The sequence below is a fragment of the Colias eurytheme genome, chromosome 21, assembly GCF_061535395.1.
Source record: "Colias eurytheme isolate Ceu_HAF_F1 chromosome 21, ilColEury1 Martin Lab GWU primary, whole genome shotgun sequence".
In the NCBI taxonomy this organism is placed as follows: domain Eukaryota; kingdom Metazoa; phylum Arthropoda; class Insecta; order Lepidoptera; family Pieridae; genus Colias; species Colias eurytheme.
Window position 1 is genome coordinate 316,007 of NC_143000.1, and position 24,246 is coordinate 340,252.

At 34.8% G+C, this 24,246-nt stretch overlaps 2 protein-coding genes across 4 annotated transcripts; one reads left to right on the forward strand and one right to left on the reverse strand.

Annotated features, from left to right (window-relative positions):
* The first annotated feature begins 3,722 nt into the window (after positions 1 to 3,722).
* On the forward strand, positions 3,723 to 13,837 carry PPO2 (Prophenoloxidase 2). Of its 3 annotated transcripts, XM_090114142.1 has the most exons (15): positions 3,723 to 3,794; positions 4,645 to 4,760; positions 5,232 to 5,424; positions 5,741 to 5,843; positions 6,091 to 6,211; positions 6,640 to 6,845; positions 8,425 to 8,553; positions 8,925 to 9,048; positions 9,545 to 9,709; positions 10,234 to 10,362; positions 10,964 to 11,142; positions 11,585 to 11,730; positions 12,033 to 12,268; positions 12,626 to 12,831; positions 13,144 to 13,837. In XM_090114142.1, the coding sequence occupies exons 2-15, from the start codon at positions 4,650 to 4,652 to the stop codon at positions 13,562 to 13,564; spliced, it is 2,469 nt and encodes an 822-aa protein (XP_089970268.1). In that variant the 5' UTR covers positions 3,723 to 3,794; positions 4,645 to 4,649; the 3' UTR covers positions 13,565 to 13,837. The 3 variants fall into 3 exon arrangements, with proteins under 3 accessions (XP_089970268.1, XP_089970266.1, XP_089970267.1); XM_090114140.1 differs by lacking the exon at positions 13,144 to 13,837 and having other exon boundaries at positions 6,637 to 6,845; positions 12,626 to 13,118; XM_090114141.1 differs by lacking the exon at positions 13,144 to 13,837 and having other exon boundaries at positions 12,626 to 13,118.
* A 1,615-nt stretch (positions 13,838 to 15,452) lies between these two features.
* On the reverse strand, positions 15,453 to 23,786 carry LOC149898846 (phenoloxidase subunit 1-like). Its single transcript, XM_090114799.1, has 14 exons — positions 23,724 to 23,786; positions 23,273 to 23,382; positions 22,381 to 22,573; positions 21,405 to 21,507; positions 20,645 to 20,765; positions 20,054 to 20,256; positions 19,556 to 19,684; positions 19,138 to 19,261; positions 18,700 to 18,864; positions 18,260 to 18,388; positions 17,767 to 17,951; positions 16,968 to 17,110; positions 16,401 to 16,636; positions 15,453 to 16,064 (listed from the first exon to the last, which is right to left on the reverse strand). The coding sequence occupies exons 2-14, from the start codon at positions 23,378 to 23,380 to the stop codon at positions 15,849 to 15,851; spliced, it is 2,055 nt and encodes a 684-aa protein (XP_089970925.1). The 5' UTR covers positions 23,381 to 23,382; positions 23,724 to 23,786; the 3' UTR covers positions 15,453 to 15,848.
* Positions 23,787 to 24,246: the final 460 nt, after the last annotated feature.

The window sequence follows — 24,246 nt, forward strand, 5'->3', positions numbered from 1 at the left end:
GTTGTATTTTTGTAGTAGTTGATACATTGTTGATCTTCGGTTGATAATTGCGACTCCTCAATGATATCCTCGATTTCCCAAAATTTTTGAATTTCTTCCAAATTATTGATGACGACGTTGCATTGTAAAGTTTTCACGCTACCTATCAAAATCCAACCCAACTGTGTGTTTTGTGCTATAGGCATATTATTATTACCTTTACAAATTCCTTCCATAACAATTAATGAATAAATATCTGCCCCTAATAGCAAGTCCACCGGGCGACTTATATTGAAGTCGGGATCGGCTAATTTGATATTGTTGATATACGGCCAAAATGGCTTCGAAAAAGTGCTATTAGGCAGGTTATTCACTAGGTTTTTCATGATATATGCTTCCGTTTCAAATTGAAAATGATTGTTAATTGATGCACATGTGATTGATATGACACCCTTGCAATTGCTCTCCTTGATACCGACACCTGATATTACACCACGGCATTGTTGTCGAGGTTGTCCTAAAATTTGAGCAGCGTGTTCTGTGATAAGTGAGGTTTGAGAACCTTGATCAATTAAAGCCCGCATTTTGATAAATGACCCGTCGTTTGCTTGTACTTTTAATATGGCTGTCGCTAAAAGAATCTCAGGTGTTTCACGTTGCATCGAAACGTGAGCATTCCTCTGCACCTGTTGCGGCTCATGTTTTTGATAACCCTGGCTTGCTATTTTCGAAGAACTAGGAATGGAAATCTCATACGCCTCGTGTATGATAGTATTATGCTTCCCATGGCATTTCAAACATCTTTTTTCAGAAAAACATGGTTTACCATTGTGTGAATAGAGGCAACTTTCGCATACACCCAATCTTGTAACCGTGCCGCGTCTTGTTGGCGGTGTCATATTCAAAAACTTATTACAGTAAAACAGACAATGCTCGTTGGTTTTGCAAAGTTCGCATTTATGATGTTTCTGCGAACTGATGGGAACTGATGGGTCTTCTTGTTTGCGATTTTGATGGGAATAGGAAATAAATTTATTGCTTGTGGGAAACGATGTCTTGATAAAATTTTTGTTTAATTTATAAAATGGTTGATATGAATTCTTGATCTCAGGTTTCTTTTTTAATGACTCTAATGATGTAAATTTGTTCTCCAGAAATGTTAAAAACTCTTTTAATGTTGCTAATTCTCGAGGCTGTTTTAAAGTATTGATATATGCGTTATGCGTCTCGGAGTCCAATTTTTGGGCGATTAAATGTACGATTAATGGATCCCACGATCCTACGTCGACACCTAAGTTTTTGATAGCGTTGATAGTTTCTATGGTCGTATCATGTATCCGTTTGATATGATTTAATGATGTTTGTTGAGCGACAGGTATATTCAATAAAATATCAATATGCGAACGGAAAATTAATGATTTGTTATTGTAGCGATTATTAAGTATATCCCAGCATATTAAATAATTATCCGAGGTTATTGGTAGATGCTGAATAAGCCTTTCAGCTTCTCCTCTAACTTTTGTTTTCAAGAATTGCATTTTTTGCGCCGATGATAATGATGGATTGTCGTGAATTGTTTCTTTAAATACATCTTTAAAAGAGCACCACTGATGATAATTACCACTAAATACTGGTATTTCTATATGTGGTGTAGATTGTTCCCTATGTGATATAGACCATAATTTTTTGTTAAGCGATTTGATGATATCGTTATATTTTTGTTCATATGATAAAAAGGTATTCTCGTATTCCGAGTTTCTACCCCCAAGCTCACTGTCCAACTCCCAATGGAGAGAGTCTATTAGAGACCAGCGCGACTGTATTGATTTTAATAAATGATCGAATTCCCACTTTTCGTTAACATCATCCAAAATGATATTTGATATTGTATGATCAAAAGCCTTAAAATAACTTATCTGTCTACGAATCATTTCGTCCGTTTTGCTACTAATTTTTTGATCAGTTAGTACCTTAGAAGATGACTGAGATTGAGAGGTCCCTGGGACACCGAGAGGTTTAGCAGGTTGTAATAACGGTGTCTTAGGCCTTTCCTCTTTGCCTTGATTATAATTAGAAATTACTCCCCTGATATATTTATATCTATCTTGCGCTAACTCAAACTCATTATTTTCAAAATAACTATGAGATCTTATGACCTCGATATTACATAAAGCATTATGATTCTCTTGATATTCGTGCCAGTGTCTATCTAGCACATCCAACCTTCTTTTTATATAATCGAAGGTTTTCCTATCCGCACCATCCTTTTTAAAATTACTATAAATGTTTTCGATGGTATTTGATAGTTGTTGTTGATTTTGAAGCAAATCTTCGGCGTTAGACATGATAAAAAATTTAAAGACTCACTGCTTGATACTAATCCTCACTTGTGAACACTAACACAACACTGATCACACACACAATATGTCCACACGCGAGGTCCAAGGCTGCGAAGGACCAAAAAGAGAGATGTATGGGCTGCTGATTGATATGATATGATATCCCATACACTCCTTTAGCTGATAAATTGATAGTTGATGGTTTGATGGTGTAAAACAAGTTATTGCCTTCGATCACTTTATTGTTGATTGCTATAAACTAATGATAATATGATATTGATATATTTGATAGTTGATTGATAATGAGATTAATTGATATAGCGCGTACACCCCGAGCGCTTTACACGAGCCGCGAGCGCAGACCAACTGGGTCAAGATGTTCTTGTCACCATAATGAAATAGGATCGTGTAAAGCGCTGAGTCAGGATGTACGGCTAGCCCGTACAGTATATATACCTACCTTTACTTATAACCCAATCCATTTCACTTTTCTTCTATCGCTCACTTGCTCAATTTATGTAAAAATTGAATAAAAGTAACATAGAATTGTAATCTACCTATCCATCTAAAACCTTATACATAATGCTAAATAGTTTGGAAGAAAGCGTTATTTTCTGGTATTTTCGCCGGGGAACAAGGATTCAGGAAGCATGTTCCAGTTCCTTGCGGTTCGAATAAAAGACGAACTGACATACAATCAAAACAATTTTCTCTATTCTACAATTATTTTTATAAATACGCAAGTTTGTGAGGACAGATTTGGATGAAACTAGAGTAATGTAGGTATAGAAATACATATATTGGCCTGCGGGTTTGTCCGCGGGTAGGTAAATCTAACCTTTAACTTCATAGTTACAGATCTTGAGATTTAAATTTTAAAGTACACAAATATTTGTTTCCATGCTATCGTTGCGGTAAAGAACTTCCTCCTGATATTCAACCGCAATGCTCATTCCTAGTTATATTATTATTTAGTTGTAAGGACTGTGTTCCACCAACCCACGGCTATTTTTTAGTTAATAATTATAAAATATACATCTATCTACACATTTTATAGGGTCAATTTTTTTAAATATTTAAATAGGTCTGGCAACTTTAATTCATTGACCTACTAATTTTATTTTAATTAGGGCTTAAATTTTATCAAAATTCTCATTATAATTTGATGTATGCTCCTATATTTTTAAATGCAACGTATTTAGAAAATCAACAAATGATCACAAATATCTTGTTATTACTTATTTAATACTGACTACACAATATAGCTTTGCTAGAAGCTATACTTATTGGTGTATCGCCCTTATTCTCACTTGTGTTGCACACCGCCAAGCGAAAAGCAGTGCCGTGTGATAAAGTTGTATAAATGATACAACTCGCGACTCATCGATACAGTCAGCCGTGACATTCACGGCTACTTGCAACAACTACACCTTCAGCAAAACCATCGTTTTGGGGTTAGTGTGGAAGAACAAATTGGTAAGTTTTTTTTTTAACTCAATAATACCTAAAATATTTTGTTCATGTTTTTAACTATTTCGTGTTATCTACTAGAGTGTATAAAGTGAAATTGTTTTGCATGGCAACATTATTTTAACAGTGTTTTAGTACCTTGTTGTACAAAACGAATTTATTTAGGCATTTTATTTAAATTATAACTGTTTAAAAGCTTTGACCTTTCCACGGCTAACTTGAGCCTACTTGTAATGAATTAATTCTTTAAATAATAAACCACACGCAATACTTGAGAAATAACTTAATTTGTAGTTATCATGCGATATTCAAATTTCATAAATCAATCAATATTGAATTTTTTCTTGTGTTTAATTTAATGATTTTATGCGAGTATTTTAGAAATTAAAGATTTAACGGATTTTAAACGTGATGATTGATGAATTTTTATTTTTGTTTTCCATTATTGGATATTTTAATGTACTTCGCTGCTCAGTATAAGAATGTAAAAGCTACGAACCTTAGGTATTTGAATTTAAAATATGTACTTAGATTAATATCTTTGTAGTTACAGATTTTGAAACATTTAATTCGATTTGAATTATATCTCAAACCGGACTGTAGTGATTAATTTTTGATGAATGATTTTAACCTCTACATAAAATATCATCAGTCCACATTTAAAAATACACTGCAGTTGAAAAATTATGTACTTGATGCCAAAAAATGTGTACCTACCCACTCAAGTCTCAAATTGACTTGCCTATTATAATTTAATAGAATAGAATCCTTACAAATAATGCCAGATACAACATAGTTACCCATTATATCTTACTTACTGTATCATGTATGTTATATTTTATTGTTTATGTTTTAGTCACCATGTCGGACGCTAAGAAGAACTTACTTCTGTTTTTCGACCGGCCCACGGAGCCCTGCTTCATGCAGAAGGGTGAAAACAAATCTATTTTCCAACTACCCGACAATTACTATGTAAGTATACCGCTTAAAATAATTTAAACTATGTTTTTTTATTCAATCAAGTTCATTCTTCTTGAATTGTTACGTTATAGCACCACATAGAAAAAATACTATGTTATGTAGGTAGTTAATAAAAAATTTAAGAAGTTCTGATGATTCTGCACCGTTTATACTGTTGCATTTGCAACAGTATAAACGGTTTTTATTTAAAAATACCTAATCTATATTCACACTGTAAATGCGAAATTTTTTATTTGTACCTCAGTTATGTAAAAAGTACTTTACATAGGTATTCGATGAAACTTGTCAGCGTCGTTATTAAAATTGGTGCTTACGTACCAATTTTATGATAAGCTGTATCACATTTTTTGTCCATCTAAATACCCTCGCGGTCGAATGCCTGTGCAGTGAAGAATAAATAAAAAAAAACTGATTATTTGTTCTCACATGTTAAATGTAATACTTTATAATATTTCATTCAAGCCGGACAAATACAAGTCGACCAGCAACACGCTAGCGGACCGCTTCGGCAACGACGCGACGCAGACCATCCCGATCCGTAACATCTCCTTGCCGAACCTCTCGCTGCCGATGCAGCTGGCCTACAACAACCAGTTCTCGCTGTGGGTGCCCAAACACAGGGCCATGGCTACTAAGCTTATTGATATCTTTATGGGTATGTTTATTGTTGGTTGTGGACCTTTTGCCTGTATTTTAGCAGTTTGTTTGAGACATGATAAACTTTGGGGTATTATGTTGTGTGAACTTTTACGTCATAATCAATGTCATAATGCTATACAATTTCATCCTATTTAATTCGTTCAAATTTTGTTTTCGCAAAACTCCTTGTCTTTTTTCGTTAACCTATCTTTATTTATCCTACTTCATATTATGTCAAGTGGTAAACCGTTATAAAAGTAAAATAACTAAACATTCGTTTACTCACCAAACTATTTAATAACGTCTAGATAACATTTAAAATATGATAACAGGTATGCGTGACGTGGAAGACTTGCAGTCACTATGCTCATACTGCCAACTCCGTATCAACCCCTACCTCTTCAACTATTGTCTGTCTGTCGCCATCTTACACAGGTATATTTTATTTATTTAACAAACAAGTACACATAACTAAAACTACAACTAAAATAACACAAAAATATAATACGAATCACTGAAGATTTGATATTTACTTTACTATGAAATATTTACTTCCAAAATCTGTCATGTCAAAAATATAAGTAAGACTGCGATTATAGCAGGATTGAAGATATTCACCAATTTTTTCATTTTTTTTTCTAATAAATTACCCACATTAAATTCGTCTTATTTTTCCCTCCAGAGATGACACCAAGGGTCTGAACATCCCGACGTTCGCAGAGACGTTCCCAGATAAGTTCATGGACCCCAAAGTGTTCAGGAAGGCCAGAGAAGTCAGCACTGTCGTACCCTCTGGAAACAGGGTATGTTGTGCTTTGATTAATTGTTAATATTCGTGTTTCGGTTAATTGTATCATGTTTCTTTTATTTATTTTATTTATTTATACTTACAGTTAGATGACAGAGATCCATTAATGTTAATATACAGTATAACATATTTTTAAATACGATTTCATCTTAATTCTGACTGATCAATTATTGAAGAGCTCTTTTTTGTTTGATCGTTTGTCTTTCTCGATTTGATTGTTCGCACAAGAGATTTTGTAGGTGACTCTAAAATGAAATGTGATCACGTTTTGTTGACAGATTACAATTTCACTAGTTGGATTATAACACAATGGTTTTTAGTTTTTACAATCTTTCAACATATTCATAACAAATTCCAACCCAGTGGACGGCACAATCCTAGCCACAATACAAAATTACCTAACATTCCCCTTGTTGCCAGCAGATGCCAGTAGTGATCCCACAGAACTACACAGCATCAGATTGGGACCCGGAGCAGCGCGTGGCGTACTTCCGCGAGGACATCGGCATCAACCTGCACCACTGGCACTGGCATCTCGTGTACCCGTTCGACTCGGCAGACCGTGCCATCGTTGCCAAGGATAGGAGGGGAGAGCTGTTCTACTATATGCACCAGCAGATTGTCGCCAGGTGAGCTGGCAGGGCCCTGGCTCCACTGGCACTGGCAAAACTTACACCGGAACTATTGGCATTTGCACTTTTGTCACTAGTACTATTGTCGGCACTATTGTGCGCACTATTTGCATTGGCACTTATGCCTCAAGCATTATTGGCACTCGCACTATTTTTGACACTATTGGTAGCAGTTCCATTGTCACTTAAAAATAAGAAAGGACTTTAAAAAACTCACCTCAAGGCGTACATTCTCACTGCCATGTCCTCGTGCATCCTCCCTTTTAGCTAAACGATGTCCAAAATTTTTGTTTCCTCGGATATACAATAGTGTCAACAAACATTGTAACATAACACTACTATCGAACTACACATGCAAGAAGGTCATAAAGAAATGGTTACATACGCTGTCTTTTGAAGAAACCGAACAATTACTTAAAGGACCACTGAGCTGACACACACTATAACAATATGCCTTCACTCACAAACAATGACACACACACACAAACACGCACTCACTCACACACACACACACACACACACACACACGTACACACACACACTATCACGAACACGCGTGCTGCAAACCGCAAAATAATGTACTTTGTTTTTCTTTTATTTTTTTATTAATTGTATTAACTTCCATTACATTAGATTATTTACCTACTTGTTAACTTTCTACTGTCCATAACATATGTATATAACCAAGAAGCGCAACTCAGGGTCCCAAGACACAAGTATTTCACTTAGTTTGGGACCCACTGTCGTACATTAATTGTAAATCATATAATGGACAAATAAATTTATTTCATTTCATTTCATTTCATTTCATTTCATTTCATTTCATTTCATTTCATTTCATTTCATTTCATTTCATTTCATTTCATTTCATTTCATTTCACTGACACTGTTCGCACTGGCATCATTGTCATTTTTTTTTTGCCTTTGAAATCACAACTGGTTCGTTCAACTGAAAGGTTGAGGATAATAATGCCTCCACATTGCACTCATTTTTATGATGAATCTTTCACTGTGCATGCTACTAAACTATGGAATTCCCTGCCAGATTCTATTAAAAATGCTCAATCCTTAAAAAGTTTCAAAACTATGGTTAAAGCTCATTTCCTTAGTCATAGCCAAACATAATATTTACTTATATTATATACTTATTATTAAATTATTAATTAATATGTATTATGTCATATTATGGTATTTTGTATTTCTCTTCCCCTTTCACTATTTATTATCAATAACAATATAAATATGTATGTGTATGTTTTCCCTACTATTATTATTTATTATTGCACTACCCATTTATTTTATTTTATACTTTTTCCTCTACTGTACCAAAGGTTGTCTGGAAGAAATCGCTCTAAAGCGATAAGACCGCCATTTGTACTTAGTTTAAGCTATATTTAAGTGTCTGTATTTCTTTTTTATTTAAGTGCAATAAAGTGCAAAAAAATAAATAAACTTATATGTTCAGATATTAAACATTTTTTGTATAAATGTTTTGCATCAATAATGAGTAGCAAATCTGCATTTGCTTTATAAACTAAGCAATAAACTTAAAATTAACATTGACTTATATTCCCAGATACACAACAGAGCGTTACTGCAACAAGCTGAGTGCACCGAAACGGTTCAGCAACTTCAGAGAACCCATCGAAGAAGGCTACTTCCCCAAGTTGGACTCGCAAGTGGCCAGTCGCGCTTGGCCACCAAGGTATTATAGCATATCTACATTTTTATTCTAATGCTTGTGTCTTAAGATGTTATTCAATACGTTAGTCAGGTAATTGCCCCACTCGAGTAGGCGAGCGAGTTATGTGTTTTACTCTTGAGGGTAAAAGAAAGCAAATGTATACGTCCGTTGTTGTTTTAAAATATGCTATTTTTAGTGTATAAATTGCGTATGATACGACACTGTATAATAATTTGGGTATATACGTATATTCATTTTTTTATCTTAAATTCTTACATTAAACTTTGTTCAAGGTTTTTACAATGTTTTCATTGGTTTGTTTGACTTTTTGTATTAAATAAACATAGAATAATGTTCATCTTACACAATAACAAATACCAATAAACGCGTAGGTTCGCGAACTCCACGATCCGCGACATCGACCGTCCCGTGGACCAGATCCGCGTGGACGTGTCGCAGCTCGAGACGTGGCGGGACCGCTTCCTTGATGCTATCAACACTATGTCCGTTATGATGGTGAGTGCTGTTCAAGATGTTTAATATTGCTAAAGTCTGTTCGTTTGTCCTTTCAGGTCGTAAGGAGCGATTTTATATGATTTTAATGTTTTTGCTAACTGATATGATATGCAATGAACCCGGGTAAATTCCAAATAATGATAAATAATAATTCATAGTTTTATCATTTAACTAGCTGCGCCCCGCGGTTTCACCCAGGTGGCTCCGCTCCTGTCGGTCTAAGCGTGATGATATAATACAGCCTCTTCGATAGATATCTAACACTAAGAATTTTTCAAATCGGACCAGTAGTTCCTGAGCGCGTTCAAACAAGCAAACAAACTCTTCAGCATTATAATATTTGTATAGATATGTACCATTTATAAATTAAGTAAGGCGACGACGCGCGTCGGTATCTTTGAATCTTGCCAAAGAAGTTTCACTTCTGACACGTGTGCTCGGTTAACTAATAAGTGAGATAATATCTACCGTATTAAATATATTTCCCCTAATTCAGAGGAACGGTCGGCGCGTGCCGCTGGACGAGGAGACAGGTATCGACATGTTGGGCAACATGATGGAGTCCTCCATACTCAGCCCCAACCGCGACTTCTATGGGGACCTGCACAATATGGGACACGTGTTCATATCCTACTCGCACGACCCGGACCATAGGAACTTGGTGAGTTTTTATATGAATGGAATGATGATTTGATTGTGGTGTTTGAGAGATAAACTCAAACATTTATTTATTCAATTAGACTTCTTATAAAGGCACTTTTGAATCGTCATTACATATTTTAACATTTACCACCGATTCGGAAAGCAGTATCTATGGAGAGGAACCGGGATAATGTTTTGAGTTTGCTACCAAACAATACTTTATATGTATGGTGTATTTTTTTACTTCTGATGGTGGAAACCTATCAAGGAATGTGTACATTCTTTATTTTTTTTGAACGACCGCTTTAAATTTAGTATGTTCTGGGAAGACGCTAATTCTGAATCTGTGTTAAGTTAATTAGTTTTAGATAATTATTTACAAACAATACTAAAAGTTTATATGTATAAGAAATGAAGGTTTTAGTTCCAATATCTTTTTTGGTTAAAAAGAGAATGCTCTGTTGAGGTTGCCCATCTTATTTTTAGTATATCGATTTGATAAACAATTTATTTCCTTTTTATTAACCTGTGTATATTGTGTAGGAACAATTCGGAGTAATGGGTGACTCAGCCACCGCGATGCGTGACCCTATATTCTACCGCTGGCACGCGTACGTCGACGACATGTTCACGCTGTACAAGAACAAGCTCCCACCTTACACCACTGATAAGGTAAATTTTTGGAATTATTTGTGACTTTCGAAATTTTAGATTAAGCAAAAGCGTTTGATACAGTTTCCATTCGGAAATTTTAAAATAATTGGGAGATTTTGGAATAGAAGAGATTCAACTTAATTTTTTTTAACATTTTTCGACAAATCGTATACAATTAACTGGTTCGCATCGATAACTATACCAGCAAATAAACTTCAATAGAACTTGGTGTCCTACAGGGTGGTATATTGGTCCCAACTTAGTTTACAATATTAATGTTACGTTATATCAGTGTTGACACTGAGAAATAGTATCTTTTGACGACGACACAGTTTTATTGTCTCCTTCATAGATTTGGTATGTTTTGTGAATATAAATTGATTTACTTTAATGTTTACTTATTATGTCTAGAATTTTACATTTGGAATAGATTTAAGTTCAGTTTTATTTAGAACTGTGTTATTGTGTATCTACACTCTACATAATTGTTTTTAATGACCGAAATTTTGTTTCTATCAATATGTCGCTTCGTATTTAGCTCAATAATATAGTCCAAACATCCCATTTTATCCCTGTTTTCTAGTGCAGTATTTAGTTTTATTTTATCCGTTGTCCCCAGCTGGACTTCCCCGGCGTCCGTGTGTCCTCCGTAAGCATAGAATCCCCGGGTGGTGCGAACTCGCTCAGCACTCAGTGGGAGCAGAGCACGGTGGAGCTCGGGCGCGGGCTCGACTTCACGCCGCGCGGCAGCGTGCTCGCACGCTTCACTCACCTCACACATGACGACTTCACCTATGTGTAAGGAAATTTTACTCTCAGTGGAAATTTTACTCCAAGTAGGAATTTTTCTAGTGGAAATTTTTACTCCAAGTGGAAATTTACTCCAAACGGAAATTTTACTCCAAGTGGAAACTTTACTCGAAGTGGAAATTTTACTCTCAGTGGAAATTTTACTTGCTTGGATTTAATGATCTCTAAATGGTTTTACCTTTAAAAAATAATAATTATTCTAATGAAAGTAACTCAATTTAAATGGTAAATGCATTTAAATTGACTCTTAGGCATAGTATTTTTTTATGATCGACCATAACTTTTATTGTTTTTAATGTAAATATTTTCCACGTGAACCAAGAGTAAATTAAATATTAAATGAGCTGAAAAAGTTAATAAAATCATGTCCATTCTATAAACATTTACTTTAAATGTTACAGAACTGTACAATTTCATTTATTTCTTCCAGCATCGATGTGAACAACACCTCTGGTCAAGCAGCAATGGGTACAGTGCGTCTGTTCATCGCGCCCGCTGTGAATGAGACGGGAGCCCCGCTGCCGTTCAGCGAACAGAGACGACTCATGATCGAGCTCGACAAGTTCACGCAAGCGCGTGAGTATAGACACACAACTTATATATTCACATGTTTAGGCTTGTTTTATTCTCATATTTAAGAAAATATTTAAGAAATTGCTTGGTTAGATTTGAAATTGTTTAGTTTTTCTCGTAAGAGATGATTGAAATGTCGTATTAAATGCTGTTAAACGCGATGAAATATATTGTAAACAAGTGTTTCACTTTCTTTACAAAAAAATGTTATTTTTAAAATTATTCCATAAAATGATTTAATAGTATATCGATCACATGTCATTAAGTATACTCTTGGATAACACAATATTTTCTAATTTTCGCAGTGCCCGCTGGCAACAGCACGATCCGTCGCAGCTCCAACCTATCCTCAGTCACTATTCCCTACGAGCGTACATTCCGTCGCCAGTCCACTCGTCCAGGCGAGCCAGGTTCAGTGGAAGCCGCTGACTTCGACTTCTGCGGCTGTGGCTGGCCACACCACATGCTGATACCGAAGGGAACTACTGAGGGCTTCCCGATGGTGCTGTTCTGTATGGTGTCCAACTGGGCGGAGGATAGGGTGAGTTATATGACAAACTATCATGTTTATTTAAATGCCCAACGCTTTGTTTAGTGCAATGTTCACACCGATTTACTTGCAACTTTTCGTTGTAAAATGTGCTAAATAATTGATTGAGGCTTTTGCAATAAAAAACTGTGTTATGCCACCCGCGTTCGTACTTTTGCTCCATCAAATGTAATGTAAATGCTCGTTGATTTTAAAATCAGTTTATAATGAAGCGGCGAATACTTGATGTTTTGTTTCAAATGAACTGTACGCCTAGCCAAGTAACAATATTTAAATCAAAATTTTTACAATTTTATGTTATTATACGTTGTACAGCTCACGAAACGCATATCTTTAACGTTCCCCCAGGTGGTACAAGACACAGCGGGCACATGCAACGACGCAGCGTCGTACTGCGGCCTGCGCGACCGCAAGTACCCCGACCGGCGCGCCATGGGCTTCCCCTTCGACCGGCCCACGCCCGCCAACACGCTCTCTGACTTCCTCACACCCAACATGAACGTGAGGGAATGTACTATCCGCTTCACTGACGCTGTGAGGCAGAGACAGCAGGGGTAGGTAGGTCGGTAGTAATCTGTTCTTTATTTACTATAGGTTTTGGTTGTTGGAAATTGTTTTGTTTAATGTTTATGTAAATTAAAATGTATTATTTTTTTGCAATGTTTAAGTAAAATATTTTCGAACGATTAGTACCTATGTCAAGAGCATTCAAAAAGATAAACATTCAATTATAACAGAGTTAACTCTATAATTAAACCTCTAAGATATATGACAAATATGTGAATAAAGATACGGATTATAAGTATACCTAGATTACTAAAAAAAAACCAGTAACGACTATAATAGATGGAACAAATTTCCTCTAGATCTGTTACCAGCAATGCCGGCGCTAACCAAACGAGCAATAACCAAGCCAGCAATATTCCTCCATTCAGCAATTTTACTCAAAGTGGAAATATTACTCAGAGTAATATTATAACTCACGCTGAAATTTTTACTCCAAGTGAGAATTTTACTCAAAGTGGTAATTTTACTCGAAACGAAAATTCTCAAAATGAATATTTTCTTCAGAATATTGGTTCTCAAAATGGTTTAACTGATATAACACATGTATTAGCAGCCAGCGTATTTCCTCAAACGAATAATAATTGTAATCAAAATAACGATAAATTGCCAAATAGTGAAGAATGCGGATGTAAAGAAACCTACACACCAGAAGATATTGATGCTCTTATTAGAAAACCATATTATTATATTAAATGTAATCATAAACAACATATATTTTAATTAATTTTCGAAAAAAAAAATGTGTGACATAACGAGATTACCTAAATTGGTTTCTAATAGATTGGATTATGAAAGATTTTGTTATTTTGTCGTTATTTTGAAATAATATTTTTATTTTGTTGTTACTGGTTAGATCTTGGCTATGAAAATGGATAAAGATTTATAATATTATTTAGTTATTAATGGGTCACTAGTTGTAATTTAACTGTAAATATTGTACATATGTAAATACTGCTAATTCGTAAGATGGAATAAATTATGCCTTTCACCAAATTGTTTTTTTTCTTTCCTTTCCTACAGTAACAATCATTGAATTTTTATAGTATTGATTGTGATCTTTTCTTTTGGAATAACAATGATATCCTACATTTTTTAATTCTGAAAAATGAAATTGATATAGCAGCTGTAACATTTCTATAAAATTTGAACTTTCTCGAGTGGATTTTCTGAGTAGTTTTATTTTTATTTTCAATATAACTTACTTAACAGTTAACTCTATTTTATAGATACATGTAAATTAAGTTTTTTTTATTCATTATAACATTATCAAAATTCATATAAAAAATCAATATGCAAGTTTGAACATAACTGATTAATTATAAATCATACAAAAATAATTGAACGGTTTGTATTGGTAAGTACCTACTTAGAGCGTATACGCACTATGCGGGTAGCCGCATTGCGGGTAGCCGTCCGGCTGACCGCAAGCACAATTATGTACGTAATATCATGGACTAATAAATATATTTATTAGTCCATGGTATGTACCTACATAATATTAAGTGGACATCTCATTATTAAGTACAGTATTGTCCACTTATGTAATGTGACTAATGATATTGAGGACAAAATAAAAAATAAGCAGTATCAAGATGGTTCAGTCCATTTTCCCTAGGGTTGCACACTCAAAATTTTGATTTCCCTAATTGCCATCAGATTCTGGTTTACCTATACAAAACATAATTTTTCCAAAAGTCCTCCTTTACAAACTTTTATCGATGATAAGAAATACATATCTATATGAGAAAAAAATCTCAAATAGGCAATTTTTTACCGTTGTTATCTTATATTCAAATAATTTAACACACCTACTACAAATTATCCCAGCCCCACGCCCACACTCAATTATCAAGTATCCATTACTTATATCGGAACAATTATTTAATTAATTATTTATCTCCGGTGATTGAGTTTCAGTTAGCAGTTTCCGGATGTCCGTCTATTTGCATATTGGAAGGATTGTAGATACATTTTATATATTATATGCGTATTGTGTATTGATTTGCGTAAACTTTTTACAGGAGTCTTGGGTTCGGTTTTCTGAGGATATAATTTGCAGCTTCCAATAATATCTCCTACTAGCGGTCCGCCCCGGCTTCGCCCGTGGTACATGTTTACGTTTTCTCTACATAAAAACCATCCTCGTACTTCAAGGAATATAATAAAAAAAGAATTATCGAAATCGGTTCAGCCGTTCTCGAGTTATGCGCTTACCAACACATTTTGCGATTCATTTTTATATATAAGATTTAGTTATTGTTTTCCTATCTCCATTTCAATTACCGTTTTTTTCATATTTGTAATTATGGAGTATAATATACTTTGTTTTTGCCCCGGGTCAACACAGGCGGAGCCGGGATGAGTGGTTTAAGCCTGAAGTGGCTTGAGTGGCGTAAGGAGAAGCGATTATCCTCTCTTTTATTTATTGCATCATGGCGAAACAAACATAGATATGCTCTATTGGAAATTAGGCAGGTACCTATTATTACAGGGGATCTAATCAGGAAGGATCTAATCAAAATGTTTGAGTTTGAGTTTTGAGTTTGAAGGTAACTGATGAATAAAAGACACATATAGAAAGGCACGATTTATTATACTATCTTATGAATAAGAAATATTTACATATGTACACAACTTACAGATAAATTATAACTAATGACCCATTTATAACTAATATTATTACAATCATAGTCCATTATCAAAGCCAAGATATGAAATTAAGCAGTAAAAACACAACTAAACAATTTCAAAATTCACTAATACCATTGAAGAAAAATTTTCATCGATTTGTACATTACAATATAATTTATACACCAATAATAAAAAAAAAATTAGTCAATTACTGTATGGTTTAAAACTTGTAATTTCTTGATTATAAGATTTCAATAATTGATTAAAAATTATTCATCGTAAAAGCATAAAACCATTTCAAAAAAGTGTTACATTTTATATGATATTGTGTAAATTTGGTCAGATAAGTTTTAGCAAACGATTGAATCGGTCCCTAATAATATTCCTTCGGTTCTCTCTGGCGCACTTCATCCTTGAAGCGTATAACACACTTGCACACGTTCATGTTGGGTGTGAGGAAGTCAGAGAGCGTGTTGGCGGGCGTGGGCCGGTCGAAGGGGAAGCCCATGGCGCGCCGGTCGGGGTACTTGCGGTCGCGCAGGCCGCAGTACGACGCTGCGTCGTTGCATGTGCCTGTGGCTTGTTCCACCTGTAGAAATATATGTTTTACTTTTAAAGCCAATTTTTAAAATGTTTGGTTATGTAAAAGGCGTGTGTGGTTTTAATTTAGTGGTTGAACGTCTTTGAGCTGAGCTAAATGAATTAATGTTTGAGTTTTTTATAGGTACTACTATTTTTAGGCGATGGATAAATTGTATTGTGGAAATTGTAGAAAGATCGCCTAAATGTGATTAAAAATTAATTTCTGAGCTTTACAAATTCTACAATGTTAAGGGACCAATCATTTTTGTCAGCAGTTTAATGGAATATCATGTAATGTATCTTTGAGAAGTCATTAAATAGCTTATTATTCTATACTCCTTACCTTATCATCTTCCCAATTAGAGATCATACAGAAGATCACCATGGGGAAGCCTTCAGTTGTGCCCTTTGGAACCAGGAGGTGATGAGGCCAGCCGCAGCCACAGAACTGCAGTTCAGCAGACTGGGAGACATCAGGCTGGCCGGGGCGGTTGGCTTGAGACTGGAACGTGCGCTCGTAGGGGATCGTCACTGATGACTTGACTGAGCTTCGTGAGATTCTGCTGCAGCCAGCGGGCACTGAAATTGAATCAATGGTTAATGGTTAGAGCATGTAATTTTTTAATAGAAACTTCTTTAGGCGCGTCGACGGTAATATTTCAAGGTCACGTCATGGAAATACAGTCACGTAATGGAGTAAGGTGACGATTTTTGTATCTTTGAATATTGCCATAGAAGTTTCACTTCTGACGCGTGTGCTCGGCACACATGCTTTTTTGTGGTTGGTTAAGGCATGCATTTAGAATTTAATATTCTAATACGTGTCTGTCTTTGCCGTAACTGAATTAATATTATAAAGCAATGGGATGTCGATGTGAAATACGTATAATTCAAATTAAAAAGTACATACGCTTATGTGTAAACTTGTCCAATTCGATCATTAGACGTCGCTGATCTTGGAAGCCAAGCGGGGTTCCGTTCTCATCTTGCGTTGGTGCCATGAACAACCGCACTGTGCCGATTGTGTCTTTTCCTGTATTTTGCACCTCGATACTGTAAATATTAAAGATTTTATCGCTATTAGAACTAATAAAGAATAGAATTCAGCTCCATATTGTGACGGCATAGCTATTAATGTTAAACGATTTAATAATCTAATGATTAGTCAAACAAAATAAACCGTAATTATAAAATAAATTGATATGCAAGCAATGACTCTATTAAACTAGCTTTTTTATAATATATCATAGTATGCAAGAAGGATTTCTATGTCGTATTTTTCATAGGTCTATCTATTTGGTTAGTAGAGTGGCTATTATAAAATATAGTTGTGCATGCATTAACAGGAAAATATTTGTTTCAACCAGAAACATTATTTATTCAATTAGAGTTCTTCTAGAAGCATCTTTGAATCGACATCGAATCGAGTTTTAGTCAACCATTTATTGGTTTCGTAAAGCAGTTTCTACAGAGCAGAACAAGCAAGAAAATCTGCAGTCTTTTGTTGATATTGCGGGCGTTTTGGCAGATGATGATGATTTTAAAAGTGCAGTTCCTTGTCAGTTCTTCTCCGTAGAAATTGCTTAAACGAACCTATGGTAAATGTTAAAACTATGGCATGACGATTTGAAAGTGCTTCTAGAAGAAGTCTAATTGAATAAATAAATATTCGAGTTTGAGTTTGATGTTGTGTAATTAAAGAAACTCACTTATAAGTGAATTCATCATGTGTAAGATGTGTAAAGCGGGCAAGCAATTTGCCCTCCAGTATGGTATAGGTGAAGTCAAGCCCATGGCTCAGTTCTAGCGTGCTCTGCTCCCACTGGGTATTGATTGTGTTGTCTCCGGGGCAGTCGATGCAAATCTGCTTCACTTGGATGCCGTGGAAGTTGAGCTGTGGATAATGGCAATTCTTTATATTCTAGAAGAAACTTTGATGGAACTCAAAATCAAATTCAAATGTTTACGTTTGTATGTATCGTCTATTGTTCAAAATTTCTATTAATCCAATGGTAAATTCGATGACCATTATCTAAAAGTTGTGTTTCTTTGCATGTGAAAATTTTAATATAAAATATATTGTGTTACTTTTTATTATTTTTTTTCATATTATTGTGAGACGCAAGTTTGATACCCTTGTGGGCTATGGCGTGTAATTTATGCATTCATGACTGTTTTGTTTTTTATTAAGTTAATTCTGACCTGATCCTTAACATAAGGCGGCAGCTTGTTCTTGTAGAGCTGGAAGATATCGTCTATGAACGCATGCCACCGGTAGAACACTGGGTCTCGCATGGCGGTGGCCACGTCGCCCATTATGCTTGGCTCTTCCTGATTTTATAATATAAGTACCATATTAACATACATGATATCACTATGAGAACATTTATGTTCTGAATAAAATTTCCAAAGAGCAAATCATAAGAATAATTTGATCTGCAAAACCTATTTCCATATACATAGCGGATGATGTAGAATTAATATTATGTCTCAAGTCCCGAGTCGACCGGGAATGGAACCCGCTAACGCTCACGCTCTATATCCACTATACCAAGGAAACAGTCAATAACAAATGATACATAATATTATAACATGCAAACTATCAAGAAGCAAAGAAACAAACAGTTCAGTATAATACAGACCTTGAATTTATTATCTGGATCGTGCATGAAGGACAGGAAGTTATGTCCCATGTTGTGCAGGTTGCCGTAGAATCCAGGGTTGGGACTTAGTATTGACGCTTCAACTATATTACCCAAAATATCAATGCCTGTTGTTTCGTCTAGCGGCTCTTTGTGACCGCCAGGCTAAAATAGTTCAAATGTAATACAATAATTTGTCTGGATTGCTTTTTGAAAGGCTATTTAATTAAGGTAATATGTACCTACTAATAAAAAGGTGTGATGACAAAAATAGATAGTTACAATATTGTATTATTTTTTTTAATCTATTCTTTTTTCCAATATTATCATTACAATTTTAACTAAACTGTTTTCTATACATATATAAAACAATATCAACAGCATCTCAAGTCTGGTAAGTTCTTAATCACAACTATCACATAATTTCCAATATTTTACCATCAAAATAGACATAGAGTCGATAGCTTCCACGATCCTGTCCCTCCAGTACTCCAGCTCTGTGATCTCCATGATGATGCCATCTTTTGTACGATTTAAGTCACTCATAAATGAGCTAGCGAACCTATAACAAAATAATAACGAACTAATATTATGAAGAATTAAAAAAAGAGCTTGTGTACCTAATGTACATCCTTTTGTGAGTTTGTCTTTCACGTCTCAGCAGAACGATTTTTAGATTTGAATTTTATGTTTGGAGATTAATAGGAGGCTAGAGAATAGGTAACATATTCTCTTTAGGCTATTTATTATCGCAGCATAACATCTCTTTCCCTTGGGAATTTCATTTGATACGCGACCGACGCGTTTTTTTTGTTTTTATTTGACGGAGATAACGTTTTACAAATTACGTTGTTACCTTGGCGGCCAGTAACGGCTAGCAACCGTTGAGTCCATTTTGGGGAAGTAACCTTCCTTGATCGGCTCACGGAAGTTGTGCAGCGGCTCCGGAGCACTTAGCTTATTGCAGAAACGTTCTATTGTGTACCTGCCAATACAAATAAATGGAAGAGTTATTCAGGTCTATTTAAGTTTGAGCTGAAGTGAGGCTATGCACATGGTAGAACAGCTTGATCAGTATAGAGCGATTTTGCGAATTGTATGTCTAGACGAGGTGCTAGTGGTTATCCACAACCGACCAATCAGCTGTTTGTGACTGGTAAAAAATGCGCTAGTGCCAGTGGCGCCAGTGCCATTCTATAGCCAGTGGTGCCAATGAAAAATAGTCATCTAATATCTCACATAATTAAGCTTTTGATGCAAGTCGTAGAACTATTCACTGCTACATTATCAGAAAAGTGGATTCAGTCGAACAGGTAGACGAGATGCCAACATACCTAGTTGTCTAATATCTCACCTAGCGATTATTTGCTGGTGCATATAGTAGAAGAGTTCCCCCCTCCTGTCCTTGGCAACGATGGCGTGGCTGCCATCGGTCGGGTACACGAGGTGCCAGTGCCAGTGGTGCAGGTTGACGCCGATGTCCTCGCGGAAGTACGCCACGCGCTGCTCCGGGTCCCACTCTGCTGCTGTGTAGTTTGGAGGAATCTCCAGTACCAGCTTTGGGATTGATTTAGTTGATTAATAGAATTCGTAGAGTCGATTACAGTTGTTTAAACATGATCACAAAAATTATACAGATTTTACAAATTTACAATCTCTAGTCATCAACAGACTTTAAAAAAGGAGGAGGTTCTTAATTTTGAATCACTTGTTTTGTACCTCTTGAATTTTGACTGAGTGAACCGATTTTAATGATGTTTTTTCTATTTGAAGGTGCTTCTCGTGTAGTCGAATTTAAAGGCGGTTTAATTTTTTATTAAAATTATTATTTTTAAACTGAAATTGGAAGTCGAAATAATATTCAATATAGTAACTATCTAGTTATACCTTCGTATGGTAAGTAAACAAAAAAATAAAATGGGTCACAAATTGGAAAGTTACCTACCCTTTTATTTACAGGATATATAAAGCTGACTTCCCTGGCTTTTTTCATGACCCTGGGGTCTATGAATTTGTCTGGAAATGAAGACACTAAGGTAGGAAAGTTCAGGTTCTTGGTGTCCTCTCTGTAGAGACGATAAATGCGATTCAGATAATAATTAGTGTTGTAGTGATATACCATAATATTTATGCATTATTTTATTAACAAGATATGAATTTTTAAAATGCTTAGAAGTTCATTATTGCAAAGCTGTTTGTGTTTTATTATGATAATTAATATTAAATAATTCAAATTATATTAGGTTAAAACATTCGAAATGCATTTTGAAATATTTAAATCGATATAATCTGCATTTATTACAGGAAAAATAAAAAAAAACTGAATTTATGAAAACAGTGGGTAAGTATACGTAACATAATCAAGATTTAAAGATTAATATTATAAGTGTAAATCTTAATATCTTAATACTATTATAAAGGCGAAAGTTTGTAAGGATGTATGGATGTATCGATGTATGGATGTATGGATGTATGGATGTATGGATGTTTGTTACTCTTTCACGTAAAAACTACTGAACCGATTACAATGAAATTTAGCACACATATAGAGGGTAACTTGGATTAACACATAGGATAGGTTTTATCCCGGAAATCCCACGGGAACGGGAACTATGCGGGTTTTCCTTTGAAAACGCGGGCGAAGCCGCGGGCGGAAATCTAGTAAATAATATTGTAAGAGGATGGTCCAAACAAAATGTTTATACCTGTTTAGTAAGGCAACGGAGAGGCTGTAGTTGAAAAGGTAAGGGTTGATTCGCATCTGGCAATATGCTGCCACAGACTGTAACTCTTCTAAGTTCTTCATACCTAAATAATATAGCATATAAATACTTAAGTTAAAAGAAATAGAAACTTCTTTATTGGGCATATTTCTGCAAGTGGATTATTCCTTCTATTTCTTTGAGATTAATGAATATACATATAAACTTAATTATACGATATAATTTATATAATTAGAATACGTTAGACCGTTAGACGTACTCTAAAAGACAATCTTTCGTTGGCTAATTATCTCAGTAAATAAATATAACATCTTTCCTCAATTATTCATGTTATGCCAGAACATTAAAGAGCCTATTAATTTACTACCATATTTAGATTCTCTTTAGGTCACGTTTGTAACAGGTAATAATACGCGAGAATGCTCATAATTGATACGTGAACGTCGCAAACAAACAAGCTAATAAGCAACAATTGTTTTCTTCAATTATTCTTGACCAAATAATATATCTATATATTGGTAGGTTTAACTATCTACTATCTCAAGGTCAAATTAATGTGTGAAAGACAAATTTTAATATTTCGGCCCGAATAAAAACTTTCGAATTTAAAAGACAATATAATAATAAGAAAATCAGCTGTTGCCTGCAGCTTCGCTGGTGTGGTCAAAATATTTTTTTTATAGTACTAACATTCATACCTTTACTAGTTTTCTAAATTTCAGCCCGGTCTAGTAGTTTGGCCTGTGCGTTGACTGATCTTTCAGTCGTTTTATATGTATATTATGCGCTAGCGCGCACGAGCAACTTTGTCTCCGCAACTATTTTGTCTCTCCCATCAATTTGTATGGGGAGTTGCGTCGCTACGTGCGCACACTTTCATACTAGCCCATAGGTGGGAGAGACAAAATAGTTGCGGAGACAAAGTTGCTCGTGCGCGCTGGCTCTAAGATGAACGTACCCATAAAAATGTTGACCAGTGCAGTTGCCATTTGTCTATGCCAAGGTATGAACAGTGAGAAGGTGGCCATGTAAGGAAGCTGGAGAGGCACAGACAGATCCGGGATGGTAATCTTTTTTATTGGGATGATTCGAGTCGCATCCTTTCCAAAACGTTTTGCTAAAATTTCTCTTGCAGCTTGGAATTTCTTTGGCTGTAAATGAAATGGGAGTTATTTATAATTTCGAAAAATTGTTTATTTGTTTACGGTACCTATACCTATGCGGTGTTGTTTATTTAAATAAGCTGCGAATTATTGGGTAATTAATATCTTTAGAACATTATTAAGTTATAATTTTTTCGAATAGGAAGTTCTTTTTGTTCAAGTTATTATTAATTAATTATCACTACATAGTATAAAACAAAGTCGCTTTTTCTGTCCCTATGTCCCTATGTATGCTTAAATCTTTAAAACTACGCAACGAATTTTGATGCGGTTTTTTGTAATAGATAGAGTGATTCAAGAGGAAGGTTTTAGTATATAATTTATTATGTTTTAGACAAAGCTGGCGAAGCCGCGGGCGGAAAGCTAGTATTATGATAAATAAAGGAAAGCTGGCCGGAAATAATGGGATATAAATACAATACAACAAGGAAATAATAATATTATCATCACCATGTCCTCAGTCAATAACATTGTTTCACAAACATGTCTGTATGCGATAGGAAAACCCTTCGAATGTATCATTTTTGTAAAATCCTCAATATTCATAGATTTAATTAAAATTTAGTATGCATAAACAAAGGTAGGTTTTTACTCAGTTTAACTTCGATTAGGATAATTTTATTGTTCCTATAAAGCATTTTAGATTTCTATTTTGTAAGAAAAACTATTAAAGTATGATAAACTTACGAAATAATCTGGAGGCAACTGGAATACGGCCAAATTACTCTTCGGCATGAAGCAGGGCTCCGTGGGCCTGTCGAAGAACAGCAGGAGATTCTTCTTTATGTCCGTCATTGCTGTTAAAATAATTACAATCAAATATCTACAATATCCAATAAATTAATGTTGAAAAACATCAATAAAATTCATTCTCATCTCTTATTAATATCTTATCTAAAATAACTAATTAGTTCAGGCCAGTTGAATTCAACTGTTTTCTGCCTATAGGATAAGATGCAAGGATCTTAATTTGTATAATATTTTAGAGCCGCCTAATACCACCTAATACGTAGGTAAAAAAAATCGTGAAAATCCTTCAAGTTGTTTCAGTAGAGTACGGTAACAAAAATAACGCGAGCATTTTAAATATCGTTTTATAGAGATTCATATAAGCAAAACTTATATTAAACTATATTACCTCTTTCTTATTCCTCTTTGCACTTAGTTGCCTTGAGTTCCAATTAACAGGAAAGTAGCGACTGTTGCATTTACTTTAAATTTGTTATTTATATACAACTTTATCACTCGGCACTGCATTGTGTATCCTTAAGATAAAAACCGCAATATGACCAATATTGTTTTCTATAACTTTGAGGCTTATTTATAAACCTTTGTAGAGAGATTTAATGGCGAGTGTTGGTTCTAAGAAATCCAAGCAGAAAATGACAGTAAATATAAAAAAAATCATATTATACTTATTATACTACAGCCAGTTAGTTACGTTTCGAAATTTCAAATGTCTTGGAGATTATTTTTGAAGAAATTAATAAATGTTTATCATATTGTTAATTTTTTTACGGAAATGCTGCGAAGGATATAAAATTGAATAATTTTTGGGACCTATTGGTATTTGGTCAATTTGTACTCAACAATAAGAGAATTGTATCTTTAATCCCTGACGAGAAATATAGAGTTGAAATGATGGGCATAAAAATAACTCA

Coding starts and splice junctions, on each gene's coding strand:
- PPO2 (XM_090114142.1), top strand. CDS start 4,650: ATGTCGGACGCTAAGAAGAACTTACTTCTGTTTTTCGACCGGCCCACG. Junction 8,554..8,924: donor AGTCGCGCTTGGCCACCAAG/GTATTATAGCAT, acceptor ATAAACGCGTAG/GTTCGCGAACTCCACGATCC. Junction 12,832..13,143: donor GTGAGGCAGAGACAGCAGGG/GTAGGTAGGTCG, acceptor AATTTCCTCTAG/ATCTGTTACCAGCAATGCCG.
- LOC149898846 (XM_090114799.1), bottom strand. CDS start 23,380: ATGACGGACATAAAGAAGAATCTCCTGCTGTTCTTCGACAGGCCCACG. Junction 20,766..21,404: donor TCCGTTGCCTTACTAAACAG/GTATAAACATTT, acceptor TCGTCTCTACAG/AGAGGACACCAAGAACCTGA. Junction 18,865..19,137: donor ACTCTATGTCTATTTTGATG/GTAAAATATTGG, acceptor GAACTATTTTAG/CCTGGCGGTCACAAAGAGCC.